The 25,148-nt window shown below is 42.4% G+C and overlaps 1 protein-coding gene across 2 annotated transcripts in view; it reads right to left on the bottom strand.

Moving 5' to 3' along the window:
* Positions 1-3,012: 3,012 nt before the first annotated feature.
* Positions 3,013-25,148, bottom strand: part of nek7 (NIMA-related kinase 7) — a 54,708-nt gene continuing 32,572 nt past the window's right edge. For both annotated transcript variants that reach the window (XM_079157467.1, XM_079157468.1), the window contains 5 exons: positions 24,344-24,452; positions 22,994-23,101; positions 16,028-16,122; positions 8,365-8,478; positions 3,013-5,605 (listed from right to left, as the gene is read on the bottom strand). In XM_079157467.1, the coding sequence (XP_079013593.1) occupies positions 5,495-5,605; positions 8,365-8,478; positions 16,028-16,122; positions 22,994-23,101; positions 24,344-24,452 (537 nt within the window). In that variant the 3' untranslated portion in view covers positions 3,013-5,494. The remainder of the gene's footprint in view (positions 5,606-8,364; positions 8,479-16,027; positions 16,123-22,993; positions 23,102-24,343; positions 24,453-25,148) is intronic.

Here is a 25,148-nt window from a genome sequence, read left to right as displayed (position 1 = left end):
AAGGGGAATTTGTGGTGGTGCGTGGAGGTAAGAGACAGGTCTAAATTGTCTTTTGGGGTAAGAGAAAGTCGAGGTATTGCTTTGTGCACTCTGTAAATAGAATATTTATTCATTTTCTGTGAATGTGTTCACATTTGAGTCCAAGCGCTCATTGGCACCAAGATACAAATACCAGCTGAAGAAAAGCTGTCATCATTGTGTCTCCACAGAAGCTGGTGAACTCAATAACACCAAGGAACTGTCTGAGCTGGAGCCCTTCACCGACTACAGCTGTACTGGTCAGATCAAAGACAACAATGTTACCATAAAATACACAACTATTGTCAAGTTCAGGATTGACTGTGGTGCGTTAATATTCACTTCTCCGCCGTGCAATGAGGAGAACTTGTATCCTAAAAGAAATTTGGAGAAAAGAACAGCTCCAGATGTTCAGTTCAGTGTTACAGATGTCTGACGTGTTCCAACAGATCTCACAACAGGCGTCACAAATATAGATGCCACCAATAGCTCCATTCAGTTGGAACACGACCAGTCAGAAGTGTGGAGGTGTCCTTCGTGATCTTAAGAAGCTTTCTTATGACTGCAGTTGTGGTCAGAAACACAGTAGTAAGTAAAAGTATTTAGAGTAACCATATTATCATTGGATTCATTTTACAGGAATGCACTTTTGGAAGTCTTTGGAGATCATTTTACTTGTCAGTTAACCTAAATAGTTTGAATCAGTGCTTCATGCTCACACTTTAGCATGCTGAGTGATCGCAGTGAAATAACCTGAGATGATAAAACAAATCACAGTTTGGTGAAGATTCACAAATGGACATGAAGTTTGATACAGAAATAATATTGAATGTGAGGGTGCGAGGGTCCCGGGACAGTAAAGCCCTTTTGAGGCAAATCTTTGATTTGTGATTTTGGACTATACAAAATAAATTGATTTGAAACATAAAAAACAACGTAGCTCAATGTTATTAAATGTCTGTTTGCCTAATAGTACAAAAAAACATTTGCATTCACTGTAAATCCTGTCATTAAGTAATATATTTTAAACAAACTTCAACTTTAAAGTGGAATCCATCTTTTTATTATGTAATGTACATGTTATTCCATATACTTAAGTGTCTGCCAATCATATACCATCTCTTAATGTATTTGTTTCCTGCTTTTAACATCTACAGTTTACATTTCAGGACAGCTTTATTTTTAAAATATGATGCATGTAAAGTCAGACCTACAGATTCTTCACACTACTTCCTGAACATAACAGCTGTGTGGGACAAAAAGTTTAGAAGCCGTCATCGCTCGACATTTACAGACATACAAGAATACAGAATAATAACTAAATAATAATACATTTTCTGATTATAATTTTTTTTTTTAAATATCTTGTTTTTCTTCACTCTCTTAGCACCAGAAGGAATCCCTTCACTGAAGGTGGAAGTTACAGACCATAATGTGATAACAGTATCTTGTGCTTATGCAAAACGTTTGTATGGGCCTCAGGAGACACACATTGCACGTCTTCATGGTGTCATGAAGAAGCTTAATGAACAAAAATGCTATTTTGAGTTCAAAGACCTAAGCTACTCAAAGAATCATAAACAATCCCTTCTATTCATTGTAAACATAAAAGCCACCACTTTGATATTCTTCGGTTATTACAATCAAATTTCTCCAGTGTTGTGAATGAAGATGAGATGCTTGAACTAACAGCCAGTGTGTAGACGTTTCCCTTTTTGTTTCTTGCTTTTTAAGTCTTTATGTCAAATGTACCTGTAAAGTGCACCGTCATTTGATGAGTACCCAACAATAATTCCACAATCTCCTGTTTTGCTGCTAGTTTATGTTAATGTCCCTCGATCTGAAGACATACGCTGATGAGGAAAGGCCTGATGGAACTGCCAACAAAATCATCATTACACACTTATTACTTTGTTTTGTATGTAGATCGCTTGTTAATTTGCTTACATTTGGTTTGGTCTGTTAGAGAAAAGATCAGATAGACTCCTAACGTCTTGCTCGACAGTGCTCCAAAGTGTTTTGTTAAATGGTTATATTTTTTTCTCATGTTTTTCTGATTAAAATGTGAATCTTGATGAGATGAGATTATACCATGACACACAGTTGAAGGTTAAAAACGGTCTTTTGGTGATCTTACAGAAGCCTTTTCTGAAACTACGCTAAAGTAAAAAGCGAACCACGCATTTAGAGCAATTACATTAAAGCTATGGACAGTTTGTCAAACAGTACAATGTTAAACTGGCAGTTTATTTAAAATCATACTTATATGCCCCATTATACTATAATCACTATTTTGCATGTTCATGTAGATGACAAATGCAGCTTCCTTTAATCCAGATCTGGAGGACACGTAGTTTATTCCATGTAGCCACTAGTATCGCATAAGCCATTGAGCTGTGAGTGGTTAAATAGTGCATTGAGGCCATCCTCAAGTTCCAACAAGTCAGGAACTATAACACAACATCATATTTACTAGGTATGCATGTTCATGGTGGCATTCTATCACTGGAAAATACATATCACATGAACTTGTGGACCAATAAATAATTGCTGCAGGATGTAAACGAATGTTATCCGGACAAAATCTCCAATGTTTGTTCTAGCATCAGTCTGGAGTATGTTGTTTGTCGCTGCGAGTTAAGAAAATAAATAGTATTTGAATATACTTACCATTAAGTTAGTTGTTGCTGTAAGTTAAGGTAACACGACCACAAAACACTGATGTTTACACTTTGTTGGTGAAGGGAGGCACAGGCTCATTCTGGCCTTCGAAGTTCAGTCCTTTTGTACAAATAGCCCAACTGGTTCAGAACTGCAGGTGTGAAACTGCCACGGCGCTGCAGCTAAATCAAACTGGCCGGCCTTGGTAATGTTTGGCAATGCATAAATGTTACCGGAGTGTACTTTTTTTTTACTACGGCATTTCATGGAGATCAAGTGTTCAAACTCATTTGAACCCGGTAAGAGGACTCACTGTAAGAGGCGACAGAAGTTTGAAAGCTTTATTGCATTTAGTTAGTATACAAGGCGTTTGTGATGAGGGTCTTTAATTTCACATGATGTTCAGAAAACAACCAAAACAATAAATATTATTTGCAATGTTCTAATTTCTGGAATACCCAGAGGGCCTGTGGAAAAGTAAACTGAGCCGAGGTGACCGGCAGAGATAAAGGAGAGCACGGTCACGTTACACAAAGACAAAAACGCTCCCTACCAAGAAATGGCCAAAATCCTTAAAGTGACTCTGCACTGTGTGCGATAAACCTTCTAGTGAGGATTTAAAAAAAATCAATTAAAACTTGACTATGTTGCATATTGCACGTTCATAACTAACTAGGCGACGTTAAATGAATATTCTATCTTTTCTGGGGCATTTTCATAACCGGCTACGGTGCTTTGGCGTTGTGAATGGACATTCATTTAAATGTCAATTAAAAAAAGGCAGCATTTTAGTATTTTGCTGGTAAATACTACCAATGTATTTAAGGAGTTCTGTAAAGCATCAAAACTCAATATCTAAAAAGTGATTACAAAACTTAAATGTTACAGATGCTCTTGTTAGGAGGATGTAGTGACAAACAGCTGAAGAACATGAACAAGATATCAACTGAAATGGAGAAACGGTTTTACTGCAGGTGGGGGGAGAAAAAAAAAAGGTCTCGATCTCAAACAAACATTGTATTTGCAAGTCTCAAGACAAATATCTATCAACACACATCATCAAAATGTTATGCTGAGCAAAACTAAATAACTTACATTTTCTTGCACTTATAAGCTTTGATTTTGAATATAACACATGTAAGTAGTATTGAATGTTAAGTAGAAAAGGAAACATGGGCATACATGTACAATAATTCCAATGAGCGGTTAACAGGCTATTTGATGACATTTAAAGACTTTTGGTAAGACGCTAAATGAAAGCGTCACTGATCATTAATTACTTACTATACCTTTCATGTGGTATCATTGTTATTTTGTAAACTGGTGGTAGTGAGTGTAAACCTCACTGTAAAAAAGAAAAGAAAAAACGGTTAGAAACATTGTTTCTTTTTACCAAATGAATAAAGGGTTCCTAAAACCCTACAGCATTGAATCTATAGGAACTTCTACACTACAATATGTACAGTAAAACAAAAAGAGGACCATTGGTGCTTGCTTTTCTCAGTACAACACTTTAAAATATTATTTTCATGAAAGACACCTTAAGATATATAAACTGCTCTTTCTATGTGTGACTCTCTCTTTGGTATCTCAAAGGTCTCAAAGGTTCGGTACGCTGTGATTTACTTACGACATGGACGGCTTCACAAGGCAAGGATCTGCTATCTCTTCAACATTTGTGTTACTTAACAAGACGACTACACTGCAAACTTACACAACATTAACAATCACAAAATAGACTAAACTTTCTGGGGGGTCAAATGCAGCCACTGGGGCCGTGATGGAGAACGTTGCGTTTTGACTTTAGATTCTTCTTTGTGTCATGTCTTCATTGTGATTTACAAAAAAGGAAAAATACCGTAAGTTAAACCAAGGAAGAAATCTTTTGGTGTCAGTGACTAAGGCAAACAGCAGACGTAAAACTGCTTTTCTTAAAGCTTACCGCTCCTTCTAGGCTGTCAAAAAAAAAAAAAAAAAAAAGAGCTATTCTGAATTTTTCTAAGACAATACATCGGTGTCAAAATGACTTACATTCAAAGTGTTGTGGAGACATTTGCCCATGTTCTCCCCCCGGCACATCTCTAGTCTACCCTCTAAATCATCCTTCCTTTCCTAATACATTCATTAGACATGATCACCCTGCCAGCCTTCCATTACCAGGGTAAAAAGTGCAACACAGCAACGCTTCAACCATCAAAAACACTCTTACGTCACTGAAATCTCTTCACTCCAATTTAACTATTGTTCTCAGTTTTCATCTTCGTCTTTTTTTTGTTTCTTTTTGCTGCTGACCACAAGTCTCACGAGTCCTACCAAACTCTCAAAGGTCATTTCTATATGTACCTGATCTTTGTCTTGATTAACTGTGTTGAGGATAGGGAGCATGTAACACCTAAAAAAAAAATATAGAATTCAATTCTCCAGTTTATCTGCTTTAAATAGCGGATGCTGAAGAACGGCTTTACTTCACTACAAGGAAATACCGAGGACATGCATTTTACAGCCATAGCAAATAACACATCAGTGAGTTACAGTACACTGATGTTCAGTGCTGTAACAATATTGAAGTCTAAGGAATTAGAGGTCCATCTGATAAAAAAGTATAATCTCTATAGTCTTTATCCGAGGGCAGAGAAGGTTTTGGATGTCAGTCATGTTGTAAACTGTATCACCTTGAAAATAAATCTGTTACACATACTACTTATCACAAAGAGCTAAATTGTATAAAAGCAGACAGATGTGTCCGAGTCGAGCATGAAAAGCAGGGAGAGAAGTGGGGAGGAGTTCTGCAAGCTATGTGTGTGAAACTCCGGGCTTAGCTGCCCTGTGTCTGGTTCTGCATGTGTTTGGCAATGTCGTACACGTAGGCGATGTCCGGCCTCTTCTCCGGGTCAGGGTTGATGCACATATCTACCAGGTTCCTCAGCTGGTGAGAGGGACAGGAGGGTTGTAGGTTGTGTGGGGGGGAGAGAAACGAAACAGTCAGTGACACGCCAGTGAGATCGAACTGCAAAAGAGCAGCTCCAGAGATGAACAAACCTCTCTCGATGCCCTCTGGATGAGCTCTAAGGCAGTCTTAAGCAATAACGAGGCAACAAGTAATCGAGCTGAGACAACGACGCGAGGCTGCGTTAGCGCACTAATCATTTATTTTTCTCAATCCACTATTATTTGAGCCCCCCCCCCCCCCCCGGCACGCACACACCCACACACACACTCTCACTCACTCACTCACACACACACACACACACTGCTGCCACTCCATTGCCATCCGGAGACAGCACTTACACTTGAAGCCGAGCGAAGCGGCTGATTGGAGCAGATAGATAGACAGGCTCGCAGGCGGAACAGCCACCGCCATCATTAAAAAAAAAAAAGGGAAGAGCATAAAAGATGGAGAGGAAAGCAAAGAAATAAATAAAAAAATAACAACATCTACGCAAGGTCGCTATGGTAACCCTCTGCCGACTTCCTGGCCGCTGTTGCGTGGCTCAGGCTCGGACGAGTTCTCGTCAGCCGCTGTGTTTGTGTGTGAGAGCGAGAGAGAAAGTGAGAGAAAGATGCAAATTCAGACAGTCTGAGAATTAGTCCCACAGAATGGAGATATGGGGGGGGGGGGATGCAGATATGTAAAATATTCATGCACTTCTTTGCATGGCGAGTAGGAGGGGGGAGTGTCAGGTGGAGGGGGGTGGGGGGTGGGGGGTAGGAGCTGGTGAAGGGAGGCATGGGGGGGGGAGCATAGACGGAGATGGTTAAATGACACAACAAAGATGAGCAGCTGACAGTTTGCTGCCGATCCTTCAGGAGCATTGTTTACATCCAGACAGGCGCTGCAGGCACCCCCCTCATCTCCATCTCTCCATCGCCCTGTCTCTCGCTCTATCATTCCCTCTCTCTTTCGCTTTGTCTCCCTTTCTCCTGGATGGGGGTGACATGTGGGGCAACGCAGGAGCTCAGCGTGGTGTGTGCGTGTGCGTGTGTGTGTGGAGAGAGAGCTCTTGTAGCAAAATATACACTTGCACAATTTCTTTTGCTCATACAAAAACACACACATAGACACTACAGAGGCTGGAGACACCACGCAATTAGCCTTTATGGACGTAATGAAGTAAATACCACAGAATAACAAAGCCTCTCATCAGGGTTTACTATTTCACTAGAGAGACATGAATAACGATAGCCACTTAAACTTAGCCACGGTGGACTTGTGCATGCAGTTCCTCTGATAGTGGAGCAAAAGGACCATACCAGTGTGTTTCCAGGTTTGAGCCCCATAACTATATAACATGCATCTAAATACAGGTATGTAATTAATGCAGTTATCTTACACAGTCTTAGATTTGTGTATGTATTTTTGTCTCCATCTGGCAGCCATTTGTTTCCATTAATTTCAAACTGTTAATAAAAACAATACAACAAAAATGTAACTTTGCCGAAGAATAATGCACACGTGATGTTCACTGTATTAGATTAAACAACTCAGGTTTCCAAAAGGTTAGTTGTAATGTAGTATATATGTCATTTAGAACCGACAAAATAACTGATTAATTGACTTGAAAAGTAATTGGCAACAATTTTAATAATTGTTTAAATGTGAATGAATCGTTAAAGTAGAAAATGTCAAACATTTTCTGGTTTCAGGCTCTCAAATGAGAGGTTGTGCCGTTTGTCTCAGATTTACATAATTGCAAATTGAATATCTTCCAGTTTTGGACCGTTAATTAGAGGAAAAGAAATATTTGAAGATGTCACCACGGGCTCTAAAAACGTATCCTTGGCATTTTGTCACTATTTTCTGATATTTCATGGACTATGAAGCTTGCTATAACTCACAAAGCTTAGTCTGCCCATAAGAAAGCACATTGTCATTGCTTAATGGACGTAATGTCTGCAGTGTGTGTGTGTGTGTGTGTGTGTGTGTGTGTGTGTGTGTGTGTGTGTGCCTTTGAGTCAGTGCCTGAGTTTTTGCATGTGGTACACTTGACATAATGTTTTTAAGAGAAAAAGACAGAAATGTTGGGGGGGAAAATGCCACCCACACAAAAAGGGCATGCAAACACAAAGCCATACACACACACACACACACACACGCACACACGCACGCACACACGCACACACGCACACACGCACACACACGCACACACACGCACACACACGCACACACACGCACACACACGCACGTCACCGGCAATCAGCAATAAGGCGATCTTTAACCGCAGCCCGACTACATTACATTTGTGTGCATGGGTAAGTCTACACAGAACTACAGCAGATGATCTAACATTTAGTTAGGGAAACATGACACTCCAGCTCATTTAGTTTCACCCCACTTTGTAGCATGGCCAGATGCTTTTGATATGTGCATTTCATTTTCAAACGGGTAGAATCATAGCCGGTCTTTTGATCACGGAGCAATATCATACTGTACTGTAGCTCAGACAGCTGGGTGGATTTCACTCACATATTAAAAAAAAAAAAAAGTTTAATAAGTAAAAATCTGCGAAACTGGCACAGAGAAAGAGAAACCGTCCACCGCTGCTTAAAACGGTATAGCTCACTTAAAATATGTTAAGACTTCTTTTTAAGTTTCTTTTAGAAGGAGTTCAGGAGCCATTTCAAAACACTGAGCGGGTCCATATCTACTTACCGTCGCAGTAAAAAGGCAACTCTTACAGTACGTACCTCCTCTGAGTAGTGGTCTGAGGGAAGAGGGGGGTAGTCACACTGTTCTATCTTCTTACAAAGGGAGTAAAGGTTCATCTTGTCCCCATAGAATGGACTCTGCAGGGCTGCCATCTGAAAAGTAAAGATATAAGGGAAAGACAAAAAGACAGGGTGTGAGAGAGCAAAGTAAAAACTTTTAAAAAACAGCCAGTCAAATTTTCAACAAGTGCTACACAGAAGACACTGTGCAGTATGTTGAGAGTAGAACCTGCACAGTTCAGTGCTATCGAGGTATCTGACTTATTGATAAAAGCTGGGTGTGAGAGACAAATAAAGACAACAAGTCGATACACTGTATGTCCAAAGTTGTGTGTACATATCAAATCAGCACACACTTATTTATGTGTTTTTTGTTGTTGTTGTGGAATGAGCGGTGGTCCAAAATTCAAGTGAACCAAAACAGAAAAATCCACGAGCGCTCTCTCAGCTTATGTGTTTTCCCCGAGCCCTTTCTGCTGCACTGCCTCGAAAACTCGGAGGTAGAGAGACGTAGAGACACATAGTTTGCGAAAAGAAGAGCAGAAAGTGAGGAGAGGGGTGCAGGCATATGAGAGGAGAGAATTTTTCAGTTTGCTGGAGCAGCGAGAAAACTGTATCCTCTGGAAGACAAATGCAAGCAGAGCAGAGCAGAGCAGAGGAGGTGCAGATGGGAACGGGGAGGAAGAGTGGAAAGGATGAGGAGACTTTTGCTGAGTGGAAATAGGTGAAGAATCCCTTCAGCCCGTCTAAGAATAGAAAATATAGCACGCCATTTCTGCCAGGGTTAGTGACTGACTCACTTCTTATTGTTTAAATGTGCATGCGCGAGGCGAAGCCAGCAGCAGGCTTGCATAACAAGCACACACTGTTTTTCTGATTCAGTGCTATCGAGAAAATAAATACCGCGTTAGGCCAAATAGCTTAACTGATAATAAATAAACATGGCTGTCAGTGTTGATGATGATGAGCTGCTCGGCGATGTTGTAGCTTGTTGACTTGGTTTTCATTTATTTACATAGTATTACATAGGAAGAGGTTGCAGTAAGTGTATCACCAACATGATTTCACTTTTGCACAGTCGAATATGTACACGTGTGGGAAAACGACATTCCATTTCATGCCCTGCACCTGTTCTAGGGCAGATACTCAGAAATGAAGTGTCTTGTGGACCAAAGTCAAACAGGATCTAGAGCCTTTCATGGACGGTCGTTGCTCTTAGGTTACCGCTTCTGCTTTTCTCACAGTTTTCCTTCAGTTCTCTGGGGGATCTCAAACTTAAACATGATGCCGATGAATGTTTTTAAAACATCGGATGTGGTAATTGATAGCAGACATATCTTTATGAATTAAAACAAAAAGCAGGCATTGCTATAAAAGAACTAAATAAAGAAAACCACATAACAAGTTTATTATAGTGCGCAGATCATTTTTTTGCTTTGTTTTTTTACACATTATTATTTTTACTCCCCCCCCCCCCGCCCCAGGGGTCCCTACATGATTATCTGAGGATGTACAGTATGTGTTTGACAGTCTGTTAATTGGTAGTGTGAAAAAAGAACAACGTGTCCACATATGGATCCAAATGGAAAGGTTCCACACAGAATACAGCAGGTTAGTGTGAATGTGCCAGCTATGAAAATAGGACCATAAAGGAAATAGAGGCAGAATAACAGAAGCTGTCTTTTAGTTACAACAGGGACAGGCTACCCTGTGCCATGCGAACATTTTAACAGCAGCCGAAGGACTCATTGAACCACTCAGAGCTGGTGCTCGAGGAAGTCAATAAAAAATGTCAATAGGCCTCTTCGTCAGCTTGACCATAAAGTCACCAGTACTATTACTGCCTTTGTTGCATGTGGCTACAAATGTAACCCTTCGTCATCGCCCAAAAAGTGAGAACTTTTAGGCGGCTTCTTCGTTTCAGTCTTCACTGAAAAATGTGTAAAACATTGATGGTGCAGAGACGGAAGAGATCTTATTCCCTATTGGGCAGATTTTGACAGGATCTCTGTCACAGCTTCCAGTGGGACGTCAAGATGACGGCAGCAGAATCTCAGAGGGCCATCTCTCCTCTGGACGGGATTTACCATCACACATCCATCCGCAGTCTTAATCAAACACTCGCGTAAATACAGTGTATCCTCAGAAAAGCACATGTGAACACTAAGTAAAGAGGATCTCCCTCTCTCCATCTCCCCATCTCCCATCGGACACCCTCTCTCCCTCGGCTCCAACAATTACAACCGAGACTGGCACAGCAGGCGGTTGACAGTGATGAGATGTGTGAGGAAATGTGTATTCCTGTGTGTGTCAGCAATGATGCACTTCTAGTACTAACAAAGCCCCATATCTGTAACCTTACATTTCACATTTGATTCTGCAGTGAGCGACGCACATTCAAATGATCAGTCCACTATTTTTCAAAAATGATTTGAATTTATTTTGTCTAAACCTGCAGCAATTAAAATCACCAGATAATTTGCAGCTTCAAAATATGTCCAGTGAGGTCAGGAAATGTTTTTTTTAGAAAATAATAACTTTCCAACAAACAGAGCTCTCTAAAAAATAAAAAAAAAACTAGAGGGCAGAGCCAAGCTGGCTTTCTTTCAGAACGGTATGGATTAGAGGTAAGTGCCCGAGCTTAAACAGAAAATGCTGACTACTTTCAGTAAAAGTTCCCTTCAATTACTCGGAAAGGACCATGTGGGAAAAACAATCTTAATTGCTTTGTAACAAAAATATTTATAACTTTTAGTGGTGTATAGCAGGTAGTGTGAGTTTGTGTGTAAGGGCGAGATAGCGCTTCCCAAAACAACAAATGTCTCAGTAAGCGAGAAAAAAAGAAAGTGAGAAAGAAAAAGGAAGAAAATCAGCCAGCTATAGACACCAGGAGGCAAAGGGTTAAACAAGACCCCATCGTATTTTCATGCATCTTCTGCTTTTGACAGATGAAAAATGTCAACTGTCCTGTTTGTATTTGGGAGTTTTTGCACTATTCATCTGCTTCATTAGTGCCTGCTGCTCCTAGCCCCTGACAGCTGCCGGCCCCCTGCTCTCAGCGTGCACACACACACACACACACACACACACACACACACACACACACACACACATACATATACACACACTCCTTTTTTCAGACTGTGTCGTCGCAATGGGTTAGATGATTGACTCACTCCCTGACCTCTGAGGCCCTGGTGAGCATGAGACTGTGTGTGTATGAGTGTGTGTGTGTACGGTTCATTGATATTCGAGAGACATACAATGCACACGCATGCCTGCTGTCTGTCTAAGGGGTGTGAGCTGCTGGTGGCAGAACACACACACATATACATATACACACACACACACACACACACACACAGACACACACACACACACACACACACACTCACACCCCCTCCCTCCTTTGTTCCTCGGCTCTTCATCAGCTGGCCAGGTTGAGCTCTCCCCAGCCCAGGCATGTAAAGCCAGCATCCCTGTCCGTGTAAAAGGTCTGGATGGGGCCTTCCAGTGTAATTAACACTGATCCCTCTCTCTCTCCAGCTTCTCTCCCTGTACGCCAATTAAGAGGAGCTCCGAGAGGCTCCCACCACCCCCCCCCCCCCCCCCCCCCCCACACATCCCTGGAGCCCTTACAGCCTGGGACCGAAGGGTTTCTCTCAAGTTCTCATTTATAAACACACAAACACAAATATATACAATTATTGGCACACGCTACAAAAATATCTAAATGTTAACAGACACATGCAAATAGAGGTTCATTTTATCTCTCGCTCTTCCTCTCACACTCACACACACACACACACATCCACACACAGTACAAGTGAGCAAAGCATGACTTTTTTATGTGCTCATTGGTCCTTCATGTGGTTTTATGATGATATATTAATCAAGGCGATACGTCACAGTGTAGGGACAGTCATTAAAAATATACCTACACCCAGTGGAGTCATCACTCGTCTACTTCAACAAACTAAAAAGGGAAGAAAGATAAGAAGAAGAGGAATGACTTAAAAGCACCAGATTGTTCCAGTGGGTTGAACTTTTGAGGAAAACTGGATGCGTTCTTACGTCCCGAGCTCACTGCAGCTCAACCAAGTGTTGTACTTGAATTGTGAAATTTACAGGAATAGTTCAGTATTTTTGGATATACACATCTGCTGCCTCGCTGAGAGTTAAATGAGAAAGTCAACGCCACTCATCATGTCCGTCTGGTAAATATGAAGCAACAGCTTGCATCCGGTTAGCTTAGCACAAAAACTGGAAACAGCTAGCCGGGTTCTGTCCGAAGGTAATAAGACCCACCTATAAGCACCTCTAAAGCTAATTAACACATTACATCTTTGTTTAATCCTCACAACGACTGAAGTGTAAAAACGACAATGTGTGGTTTTACTTCTCAGCTTCATAATTAATGGACAGATACGAGTGTAGTCTCTGTCTTCTCATCTAACGCTCAGCTAAAAAGGGAATAAGTGCATTTCCCAATATGTCAAACTACACCATTAAATAGACTCTAGAGTTTAAAAACCTGGATGTACAGTGGGCTCATACAGGCACAACTTGAGGTGAAAGTTCTACCGCCCAATGTTGTTAATAAGCTGAAGGCAGAGAGCAGGAAGGAAGGTATGGATAGAAAAAAGATGAACAAATACAAAGAGGAGGAGTAAGACACATTGGACACAGGTGACGTAGATAAATTGGTAGACTGCTTGATACAGACGCTGGTAGAAGGAACACGAACATTAGCGCATCAAAACTACACATACTGTATGAAATAGATAAAAGGATACCAAGGCTATCCACCGACAGCAGTCTCTGCTTGCAAAAAACCCCACTCGCATTTTCAAAAGCATAAAGAGAGCTAGCCACAGGGCCAACTCATCACATGCAAACGCCAGCTGCCGAGAACCCAGCGTTTTGGGCCTCATAAAACCAACAGCAAAACAAGACGGGAGGGAGAGGAATGAGGCAGGAGGCATGAGACAGGGGCACAGTCAGAGGTATGGATGGCTGAGCTCTTACAGGAAGGAGACACATTCCAGTAAAGCTTTTCCAAGATATTCTCCTCCCCTGCTAACCTTTATATAAAACACGGCAACCACAAAACATCTAAACAAGCTGGAGACCTACAGTCTGTGTGTGTAAAATGCATTTATTTTACACAGAAAACACTGAGCGAGGGGGCCGAACGTGCGTATATGCGGTGGTTATGACCGAGAGCGCTGGGAGACCGCGATCTCGTCGGCTGGCATGTGAGCGAGCTCCCTCTTCACCTTCCTGCTCACCCTGGGAGACGAGCCCTGCGACTGCAGCGTCCCCGTTTTTACCACGGTCCAGCAGGTTTGGGTGAGGGGGCACAGGGCAGGGACAAACAAAAACAGAATGGGAGATGACGATAAGACGCAGAAACAAAGACGGACCCTTCGGACCTCAGCCCCAACTCCCAGGAACAAGAATGAAAAACGCAGGCTCTCTCAAATTGAGCGATTTCATTTCACACATAAGGACCCAAACTCCCTGGGATACACACAAAACCATACACTAGCAAAATCCCCCTGTATGTTCAGAAAGAAATCAATGAGCACCAAAGGGATCGGGCGTGGATTTCTATGTGAATTCCTTATGCCTGCAAGTTAAATCAGGAAAAGGGAGCCATATGGAGGGGAACATATAGAGCAGGAGAATAGAGCAAAGAGGAATGGGGGGAGAGTTTTGGAGAGAGAGCGCTAAGTTTCCTGATACTGAATGCACTGTGGTGCCCTCTTACCGAGACGAGTGGAAAGCAAGGGTCTGCTCTTCAAAGAGAATATGCGTGGCGTGGTGAGCACTGCTCTGGCAACAATAAGGTTGTAAAATCTTTATCTCCACAGGCTCCTTGCATGGCTCACCGTGACCTGATGACTGGAGTTATGCGTCTTTCCCTCTGAATGAACAACACCCCCCATTTTTTTTTTTTATTCTCTCCAGCAATCTATACCCCGGCTCACGCTATTTGTTATTTCACCTTCCATTTCTCCCCCTGTGCTCTCTCTCTTTCTCTCTAACCTTCTATCTCCTCTTTCTTTTCCTTCTCTCCTAAGGCTTCTTCTGTCTTTTCCCCTTCTCTGGCTTCCTATATTGTTCCTATATAGATTCTTAAACTTTTCCACCTTACATCTTTATTCCCTGCCTCCTGACCTCCCGAGGGAGCAACAAGTCTCCAACTATTTTTTTTTTTTTTCCCCCACTTTTGCTCTCTCCTCCCTCCCCTTCCCTCTCCTCATCCGCTGGCCTCCATCTTGCTTTCTCTGTGCTCAGTCCAGACTGTGACCCCTCACGGTTGTCTTCAGGGTAAAAGTCATAAAAGATCAATGGACTGTGGCCCATCTGAAACTGTGAAACAATCAATGCTCAGGCTGCACATGCACTACCATCACAATTTCAAAATGATCATCACGTGTAAGACATCAAGCTGCATCATGGATCTTCAAATATAATTAAACCAAGCCAAATGTTTTTTAATGTTCACAATTAGTTTGAACTAAACCTAAATAAACCAATTTCCCCGTAAATGAGCTTAATGAAACAACACTGTGCTGTGCTGGTGGGGTTACGCAACCCTCACACCTGTATAAACTATGCAACAGACGTTATATAAACCAGAGCAATCGGCTTTGAATTCAAAGCAAAGGTAGGATATTCCATGTTAAAACGCACACATAAAAAGTACCCAATCAGAATGTGACCTACAGCGTCCGCCGCTTTCAGCCAACCACAGCCCTTGCATTGCCACAGTGCATTGTGGGGAACTAATTAGCATGAAGGACTGTGGTGTCTGTGCAGCCATGACCTGCAAGCTGAGCACAAACTTCTTCCCTTGCACGTTCTCCACCTCTCAGAGCCTGAGGCGCTGTAGAGAAGGTGTAGTCACTGGTGCGATGAATCGCAGCCCAAGTGATCAGCAACTCAGGGGAGTTAGGAGAGAGGAGGGCAGGGAAATGTGGGTGTTTCCTTGACCAACAGTGTGTCTTTGAAAGGGGGTGTGTGTGTGTGTGTGTGTGTGTGTGTGTCAAGGTGAAACATCAGATTGACTGTTATCATGCATGTCTATCAGTGTTCTGCTCCTCACTCTTTCCTCTTTGTTCCCTCCGCTGCGTGCTCCTCCCGGCCTTGTTTCCACTCAGCGTGGTCTACAGCAGAGCCCCGTGGTGTTTTGCTCCCGACTAATCAAACTAGTCAGTGTCACTACGCGGCCTTATCTAAAACACATGGCCATGTCAGTTCCCTTCACTCGCCAGCTTTTCAACGTTTAGCAGGTTCCCAGGCTAAAGAACTTTAACTCAAAGAGTCTTAAGAGAAAGAAGTAAGGAACGGGAGGGATACCAGGTGAACAACATACCATGTAAATACATTATTACTATGTATTGAACTGTGTGTTTTTTATTTTTGCACATTATGACTTGTAGTGGAGGTGAATACAATACAGTACAACCGTGTGGGAGAGTGCAGGCGTATTTGTATATATTTTCTTACAGTACTCGGTTATATTGAGGATGGTTTGTTTGTTTGTGTGTGTGTGTCTGAGCCAACGTGTTCTCACGTCACTCCTACAGTCGACTGCAGGGTGACAATGTGTGCACACATTCCCATAGTTTACCTCGTAGAGCAGGCATCCTAGCGACCAGATGTCAGATTTGAAGTTGTATCCGTTTTCATGTATCCTCTCCGGTGACATGTAGTAAGGAGTACCCACTGGAACACAGAGGGAGAGGGGAGGGGGAGGGCGAGAGAGGAGGGAGCAAGAGAGAAGGACAGAAAAGAGATAGACAGAGGGAGAAAAGGGAGAACAGGACAAAGAGAGAGTGAGCGTTAACGTTTTGCAATGCAAACCCATGCTTTCCCCCCCCCCAGTTCATCAACGTCACTGCCACACCTCACACGGAACAGAGAAGCAGGTGAGGAATGGAGGTGTAGTCTCACACCGTGACACAGCCAGAGGTCGGAATACTCACCGTATTATAGCTAGAGTTTACAAAAAAGACAACTAGAGGGAGACTTAGTGCATTGCCGCTGATAATTCTAAGTAAGCTGACGTAAGATCATATTTTATAAGGCTAGAAGTCATCGTGCACAGTTGTACAAGTACCACAAAGTTGCATGCACATGAACAGCAGACATACTCGCACACACAAAATATACATAAATCAGTTTTGATTACTGGGGCTTGGTAATGATCTGAAACAGTAGTCAGAGAGTACGCCCAGGGAGCAGCGTGGAGCCTGAAAAGTTTCTGGTTCTGGTTTGGAAACTCAAGAATCCCAAACTGCCACGGGGACTGGCAGAGCTCCAGAGAATCAGACCTTCACCCAACTGGACACAAAGACGAACCACAGCTCAACATCACATCCATAATGCACTGCAGGATGCTTCGGAGATTTTTTTTTTTTCTTTTTTCCATTTGCTTTCTGTTTTGCTGTGATTCCCCATGTAAAAGTCTATCAAGCAAATCCAGCAGAGGTTTTATATTAATCACACATGGTTATGGGATGGAAATTTTACCAGCCCTCTAACCAGTGCTGAGCAGCTCTCAGACTCCGCACATTCCAAACACGAGAGTGGAGCCTTACTGAAATATGAAGAATGTACAACCTCCATCAGCGGCATCGCTGCACACGACGACGTGTGTCGGCTGCACTGTGGGGCTTGTGCTTCACATGTCACATGTTTACAATCATCAACATCGTCTCGCATTCTGCTCGGGATACATACTGTTTATTAACCTGAAAACTGATTTGTAACGCTTAGATTACTAATTAAGTTCCTCATGTATCAACTGTTTAATGACATGACTGAATACCAAGTCTGATTACAATATGAGATTGATGACCTAGCATGGCATCGTTTTATTTAAATACTATTTATGACTTTTTTTTAGTTGTTTGAAACTTAGTGAGCCCTATGTCCACTCTAAGCCCGAGGTGTCCAGCACAATCCAACGTGACACCAGCTCATTTTGTTTCCTTCCCCTAGAGTTCAAGGTGTACTTATCAAATTAGCTTGTGGAGTAATTGGTAGAATTAAGTAGTATTTGACAACTCAAGCAGAAAAAAAGTAAAAGCTAGGGGGATCTTTTCATAGCTCTGCTGTGTGAGGGTCAGGGCAGGGATTTTACGGGCGGCCCGTCTGAAAATCGTATCCCGATCGGCCGCAGTGGCACTGATGCCCCGGCCGCACTGCCCCAGCTGATGCTGTCGTTTTCTTCTCTTTCTCTTTCCTGTCAGGACATTTTTTGGGTTGAAATTCTGTATTATTCTTGGGTAACATCACGTGAAACGCTGCGCACATCACCAGTCTGGTACGAACCGCTGAACCAGGCTGAAGAAAGACGGTCTGACCAAGTATTTCTTTCTTTCACTGATCACTATATTAGCCCATGTATTTAAAATGAAATCATTATATCTGTAGACTTAAAATGAGTGTTATATTTGGTGGCCTTTGTGTCCTCAAACAAACAATACCAGAGGCCAATTGGCTTTGCCCCTGAAAGGATGAAATTCCTGAATAGAAATTAAGTTGAAAAAGCTGTTGTACCTAAATTTGTACATTGCTTTGCACAAAAGCCTCTGCCAAAAGAATACATGTAAATGTAAAAGCCAAAATTAATGTTGTGTTTTTCCTTACAGAAACCCAAACAGTCTTGCCCCTACTTATATACAAAATGTGTGCGGGGAAACGGATAGATGGAGCTGTGAGGACGAGTTTTTACAATATGCACAAACAGTCGACGTGAGCTTGGTCGGTGAGAACGGCTCTCAGGTGTAAAGAACTCAGGAGAAAAGTCGGCTGGCAGTAAAATGGTAGGAAAACACTGTAACTGCACAATCACCTCCAGTACTCACAAGTGTGCGCGCACACACACGCACACACGCACACACACACACACACACACACACACACACACACACACACACACACACACACACACACACACACACACACACACACACACACACACACACACACACACACACACACACACACACACACACACACACACACACACTCTCCAGGAGCCACTCTGCACATTAACAGGTTGGAGGAAACTGAACTAATATAATTGCAATTAATAAAACTATTACAGACGGGGGCTATTAGATTTGTCTATGGGAACGAAATTAAAGCTGGCACTTTTCATTTTGGTAAAGACTTAATTGGGTTGAGAGAAAATGCTTTTATCTTAAATGTGTGGTTTTTAATAACGAAGTGTTACCTGTCATTCCAAAAATAATCGCCATCTGCACAGGCAGAGAGGAAGCAAGCGAGAGCAAGTGGAAGAATAAACGGAGGACTACTGTTTTAATTGGTCATCCGTTGGTATTGTGTTTGTGCCTGTGTGCGTCTGTGTGCGCATGTGTGTGTGTGTGTGAGCTGTGAGGTCTCATGGTGCGGTCTGAACAAGCTCCCCTAAGATTCATTATTAGTTGATTAAAAAGAATCAGCCTCTCTTATGCTAATAGTGGCGTAAAAGAAGGCGGCAGCGCTGGGCTAGGACTCCTTCAGCATGCTAAATCAAGGGCACATTACTTATTCATGCAAATAAATTGAAAGTCATGTTGGGATTGATTTCCATTATTGTGAATGGCTGCGACAACACCGTATTCTGTGCGAAACAGGGTAATGGTTGTTGTATAGGAGGTGAGATGCCATCCGGTATAAAGAAGCCCACGCTTCGAACCCCTTGCTGAATGTTCTTGGTGATCATTAAAATACATTTATTGATTCAGGCTTGCTGCAATTTCCATTTCCATTCAAACCTAAAGCTTTTACACAACCATTTACACACTGCGACGCATTTCCCAGGGAGTTTCCATTCATGGCGCTAGCCTTCTCTAATCTAATCTGTGCTCTATTACCAGTTACTGTATTTTAAACAGCAAGCGGGATTCTGCTGCAATCTCAAAGACTATGATTTAGTTTCTCTTTCAGACCCAAGGCAGGAGTTTGGAAACCTTTGCTCCAACGTGTTCTAACAAATAAGCCTTTAAGTTGTAGGCAGCAGCGCAGCCAGAAGGACTTAATCTCATAGTCAGAAGGCGTTCGCTGTATTCCCTTATATTCCCATTATGTTTTCTAAAACTTCCTGCTGAGCACTCACCCTCCATTTGGCTCTCCACCTACCCCTCTCTGTTTCACGACTTGCTTGCCTTTATGGATAACCAAGACTTTATAAAGGCCTACATGTTGAAATAGTCCGAATTATTTTCAACATAAGCCTCCCTGCAGTCTTTCTGCTTCCATCTTGTTCTCCCTCCTCCTCTCCTTTCCTTTTCCTCCCTTTCCCCTGGTACTCATCGTTAACACCTCTCTCATTACAAGTGTTAATTGCAGGTATATTATACAACTTATTACTGCCAATTGGCTGGTCTCTCATTCCTCTAACGATTGCATCCGCTTTCCTGTTACTACCGTTCTTTTATTCTTTAACCCAACTCTTGCCATTACCCTATACGTAACCATCTTCAGCCAGAAAGTCAGAGTCTTTTGCATGCTTGTGTGTATTTTTGTCAGCCTTGTGTCTCAGAGTCGGGATGTGTCACTGAGTGTTTGTCGGTTTGAATGCTGCAAATCTACGTGAATGTGCATGATTATCTTACTCTGCATGTGTGTGTGTGTGTGTGTGTGTGTGCGCGCGTGAATTCAAGCGCATATAGATATGCACATGCGTCTCTGTGAATACATACATCTGTATAAGAGACAAAGAGTCTGTGTGTCTCTCTCAGTGTGTGCAAGAGTGAGTAAGAGACGAAAAAACTGTGTGAGTGTGTGTGTGTGTGTGTGTGTGTGTGTGTGTGTGTGTGTGTGTGTGTGTGTGTGTGTGTGTGTGTGTGTGTGTGTGTGTGTGTGTGTGTGTGTGACTGCAGGCTGCTGAGCGGCTGAGTTGAAAGCCTGCGAGCTGACAGGCTGTATGCCTGGACCTCCATCTCATCTCCACCACCCTGCTCCACTGTTCAGCTGGGTGGCTGGGCTCATTACAGACCCACGCTGGCACGCAATTGCACGCACGCACGCACACACCTACCTCACATTCTTTCTTTCTATCCTCTCTCTCACTCTTGCTTTCCTTTTTCTCCTCCATTTTTTTTGTCACATTGTCATATTAACCGCTCTCTCTTTCTTCACCTCCTTCTTACTATTTTCTTTTTCTCTACTTTCCTTTTTTTTTCTGTCACATTCTCTTCTCTCGCACCCGGCACATTCTACCTTTCCGTCCCTCGTTCTCTCTAAAAGTCAAAGCACCAGAGGGAGGGTCAGAGGGAAGGAGAAGTGAGGACAAGTAAGACTGAGAAACAGCAGCAGGAGAGAAGGATATGTGACAAAGAAAAAGATAGAGAAAAGAACAAAAACTAAAGAAATGGCAAGGGTAAAGCCAGAGACAGAGGGTGGAAGGATGAAGCACTCCCCTGAGTCAACAGGCCATGATTACCTATAGGGACATCGTCTGCTTCTACAGTACTAGATCATCTGCTGAACACATCCTTATGAAGTTTAAATATTCTTAAAGGGATATGAAGTGCAAATAAAATGTATCATTACAAAATCTCATCTGCATACTTCACATGCTTATTCCAGGAGAGCTCATTTTATGATCTCAGGACCGATGTGACTGCTCTAGATCAAATGCATCTGTTCCGATCATCGACTCTGCACTGTAGGCAACATGACACTATGATTTGTGTAGTTTTTCTGGAGATTATCGAAGCAGTCTTGATTGCTTCAGATTAATGATGACAGTTTTCCAGTCGACCCTTGTGCTTGTGGGGCTGCCTATCCCCTGTCAGCCTAAAGAGGGTGCTGTGGATTTAACATTTAATGAGCTATCACAGGCGCTTTTACCCGACTCTGCTGCCACTGCAAGCTGCTTAGTTGATGGGGCCGACGTTGAGCTGATCATGTGATTCACACCTTCTCAAAACAGCTGGGCCACTGCTGTACAGGGGCTGAGAATAGCATGCTGTTTGCAGTAACAACAGTTTGACATAGGGAAGTGCCACTGTGTGAATGACGGCCTATATATTTGTCTATGAAGCAGGTGAAACTACTGAGGGGATGTTTAATGGCACAACCATCTCCACTATAACGATCTGTGCCACATTTATGCTATTAACACAAAACACCAAGGCAAAGGAAAGGAGGCCAGCTAAAATGATCAGAATGTAAAAAAAAAAAATTAAAACAACTGTCAGTGTTTGTTTATTGTGTCGTATAGACCAGGCATCAGATACTAATTGACTCTTCACTAACCTCACCCCCCCCCCCCCCACGGCTACTCCGTCAAGCTATCAGAGCTACCGTGAAGCTCTTCTTATGAAGAATTTCTCGACAATTCTACTTCCCAGAAACGTGTTTTTGTCAGTGATTGATAGAACACATTAATATGAAAACCTGCTGCTTTTTTTAGAGGCATTTTTTATTAACGCTGCTATTAGGAAGTTCCACTCCAACATTTGATCAAATCCTTTCTACACAAAGAGCATAACGCATAATTCTCTGATACCATAGATTTGATTATTTCTGGAATTAAGTGTTATTATGGATTCATTTTAAACACCAGTTTGTAACAATTAGCCAACATGCCGGTCTCTGCAGCATTACAATATGCACTGTGATGCTTAACAACTAAAAAGGTGTAGGAGTAGCGAGACAAAAAGAAAAATAGGGCAACGTGATGAAGGCTGGTAGGAACGGGCTGTTGACAAATTGTTTATAGGTACATTTGTGATTTAAACACTCGGACACCCTTGAACTAAGGCAGATGTGTGTATGCGAGTCTCTGTGTGTATTTCTGTTAAACCCTATGTCTCCTATAAAGAGAGGCAAGCTAACGAGTTGGTAAATAAGTGCTACAAGTGTCTATTCCTTTGGAAATCAATTAATGACTTAAATATTGTTTCACTCTCTTCTTGAGGTTACAGGCTTGACTCCTAAAGATTTACAGTAAAAGGCCCACAGTCATTAAACACCATAAGAGTTAAATAATGCATTTAAACGCATGGCACCATTCAGTTCGTCAATTTTGTACAACCTCAGGTTTAGCACACTTGTATTTCTTAAAATAAGCCAAATGTACTAGTCTTAATTAGTGTGGGCTACAATTCTCACTTCTTTGAACAAAAAAAATGAAATAATGTTACATGATTGATTTTCTGTACGTGACAAACACACCCATCAATGCCAACAGTAACGGTGATTGTAAAGTTTGCTGGCTTGTTTTATGGTACACAGTCACAATCAGAGCTGTGTCGAAGGCCTCGGCCCAGTCTTCCACTGTGTTAGGTTCAAAGGTCAAGGCAACAGGAAGTGGCTAAGTGGCCTATGAAGGGGCTGGGCACAGACGTGGCCAGGCAGCATGACTACATGACACATGGCTCGGGGCTCACCATGCCTAATGAAACACATCAAACATTGGGTGATTACTGGGGACCGCTGAGTCTAAGTGTCTGTGTGTGCGTTTGTAGGCTCATAAGGGAAGAGTGTGTGTGTGTGTGTGTGTGTGTGTGTGTGTGTGTGTGTGTGTGTGTGTGTGTGTGTGTGTGTGTGTGTGTGTGTGTCTGTAGTAACTTACCTAGTGAGTGAGCAGCAGTTGTTTTGGAGCTGAAAAATCGGCCCAGTCCCAAGTCCCCTAGTTTCACTACTCCTGTAGCTGTGATGAATACATTGGCTGGCTTGATATCTGGAGAGAAGAGAGCGATTGGTTGCATACAAAAATCTAAACAACTGTTTAAATTGCTAAAGTTACATTCATGACAGTATGGAGATATGATTATAAACAAATTGTTTGTCCACTGTGATAAACTTGGGAAAGCGTCAGAAAACATGACACGCATGTACATTAATGTGTTCATTTACGTTAATGTGGGCGTTAGCCAACGTTGCTTTTTGTAACGTAATGTTAATGTGACCCGCGTCAGCCTTTCAAATGTACTGCTCTAATATAATTGTAAGCGTCTTTTGAATAGGCGGTCTCTGTTAAGTGGCCATTAAAGTGCAGAGCTCAGGGTTCATTAGTGTCCCTGTCCCCTAATCAGAGTCAGCCGAACGGAAGTACACCACCTGTGTGTTTGCACGTATGTGTGCGTGCGTGCAGCAGCCTATGCCAGGGATCCAGGACTTGATTTGACTTGGCCCTACTAAAAGCATGTGGTCCCAGAAACACTGTGTTCTCTGGTCTATGTGTTGTTTAACACCTACACTTAAGCCTTCTGTCGTATGCAACAAGGTCGATCACTCTGACGAAAATTCACTGATTTGACGTTCTATTATTATCCACAAGAAAGCCGTTGTATACAACAGCTTCTTAAGATAGTTTTCTCACCATCCAGACATCCATTGGTCCATCACAACCAACACCACCTTCATTTCTGGTCAAAGCTAATCAAACACCATTAAACATGCAGACTGTTTGTTGGTGTGATAGGACAGTGTGCAACTCCGTATCGAGGATGCCTCTACTCTTACATCTGTACGCTACTCTGACATCACAACAGAAATGATTATCAGTAAACATAAAATATCTTCGATAGAGTTCAGAGCTCAATAGAGTTAAAAGCAAACTAGATAATATGAACGCTGTTAAATGGGGAGAGCAATGTAAGAGTTGGACATTGGTCATATGCTTTGAGATAGTATTCCCATGATGAATCCCGTCTCTCTGTGGTTTGCTAAAACCTAATATTCTAGAAAAGGTAACCACTGTTAAGGTCACCACTGTCTTTTGCATCTGTTTTTCCTTGTAAATATGTTGCAACATTAAAAAGGAGGTGAGAGAAAAATCCCTCATAAAGAAATTAGGGGTTTTCTCGTGGTTTAAAACAACATAGATTCTCTTGTATTTACAGTAAACAAATAAGTACATTTCTTCTTTGTATTCATGTGTGTGTGTGTGTGTTTGTGTGTGTGTTTGCATAAACGCTACCTCTGTGCATGACTCTCCGGGAGTGCATGTGTTCGAGCGCACTGCAGAGCTGGACAAAGTATTTCCACACGGTTCTCTCTGGGATAAGCCTCCTCTGCTTCTTAAAGTGCTGTAGAGTAAACGCAAACACACACACACACACACACACACACACACACACACACACACACACACACACACACACACACAGACACACACACCAAATCAGAAAATCAAAGCAACATTAGCATACCTAAAAGAAGGCACAAATAAAATATTTTAATAGGAGTGGGAAAAGGTCTTGTGTGGCACGGAATACAATTTTAAGATGGTAACAAAGTGTTTGTGTCTGTGTGTGTTTGTACATCCAGCCCCAGTCCCCAGCTCTGACTCTGCCGCTAATGCAACCCAGACCACTCTCCTCTCGGTCCGTCCTTTGCCTAACCGAGCTTCGTCTCATTTTCTCCATGGCCGCCAATGGAAAGCACATGCATTCTTAGGAACAGAGAGAATACATTTGTGGTACCTTCCAAAACTCTCCCATCTGGCATATAGCTCTTTTGTTAGGTACAGCTTTCAGTGGCACAGTGGTTCCAGTTGATTTTGGTTTATTTTTTGGAGGGCTGAGTGAGTCGTTCTGGATCATCAAGAGTAGGGTCCAATCCAGAGAAGCCACAGTGATGACAGAGCTTCAACTTAGACCCAATGGCTTAATGATCAACAGTGACAATAATCAACAAGGGACGACAGGAACTCCTCCTCAAACAGCAGTGGTTAAGACTAAGCCTGGCTACCAACAGGATGTTATGCGGTGGCCTCCTTCAAG

Source organism: Pholis gunnellus (assembly GCF_910591455.1).
Source record: "Pholis gunnellus genome assembly, chromosome: 4".
NCBI classification, from domain to species: Eukaryota; Metazoa; Chordata; class Actinopteri; order Perciformes; family Pholidae; genus Pholis; species Pholis gunnellus.
Note: the sequence above shows the minus strand (reverse complement) of the source record. Positions and strands in the feature narration are given on the sequence as shown.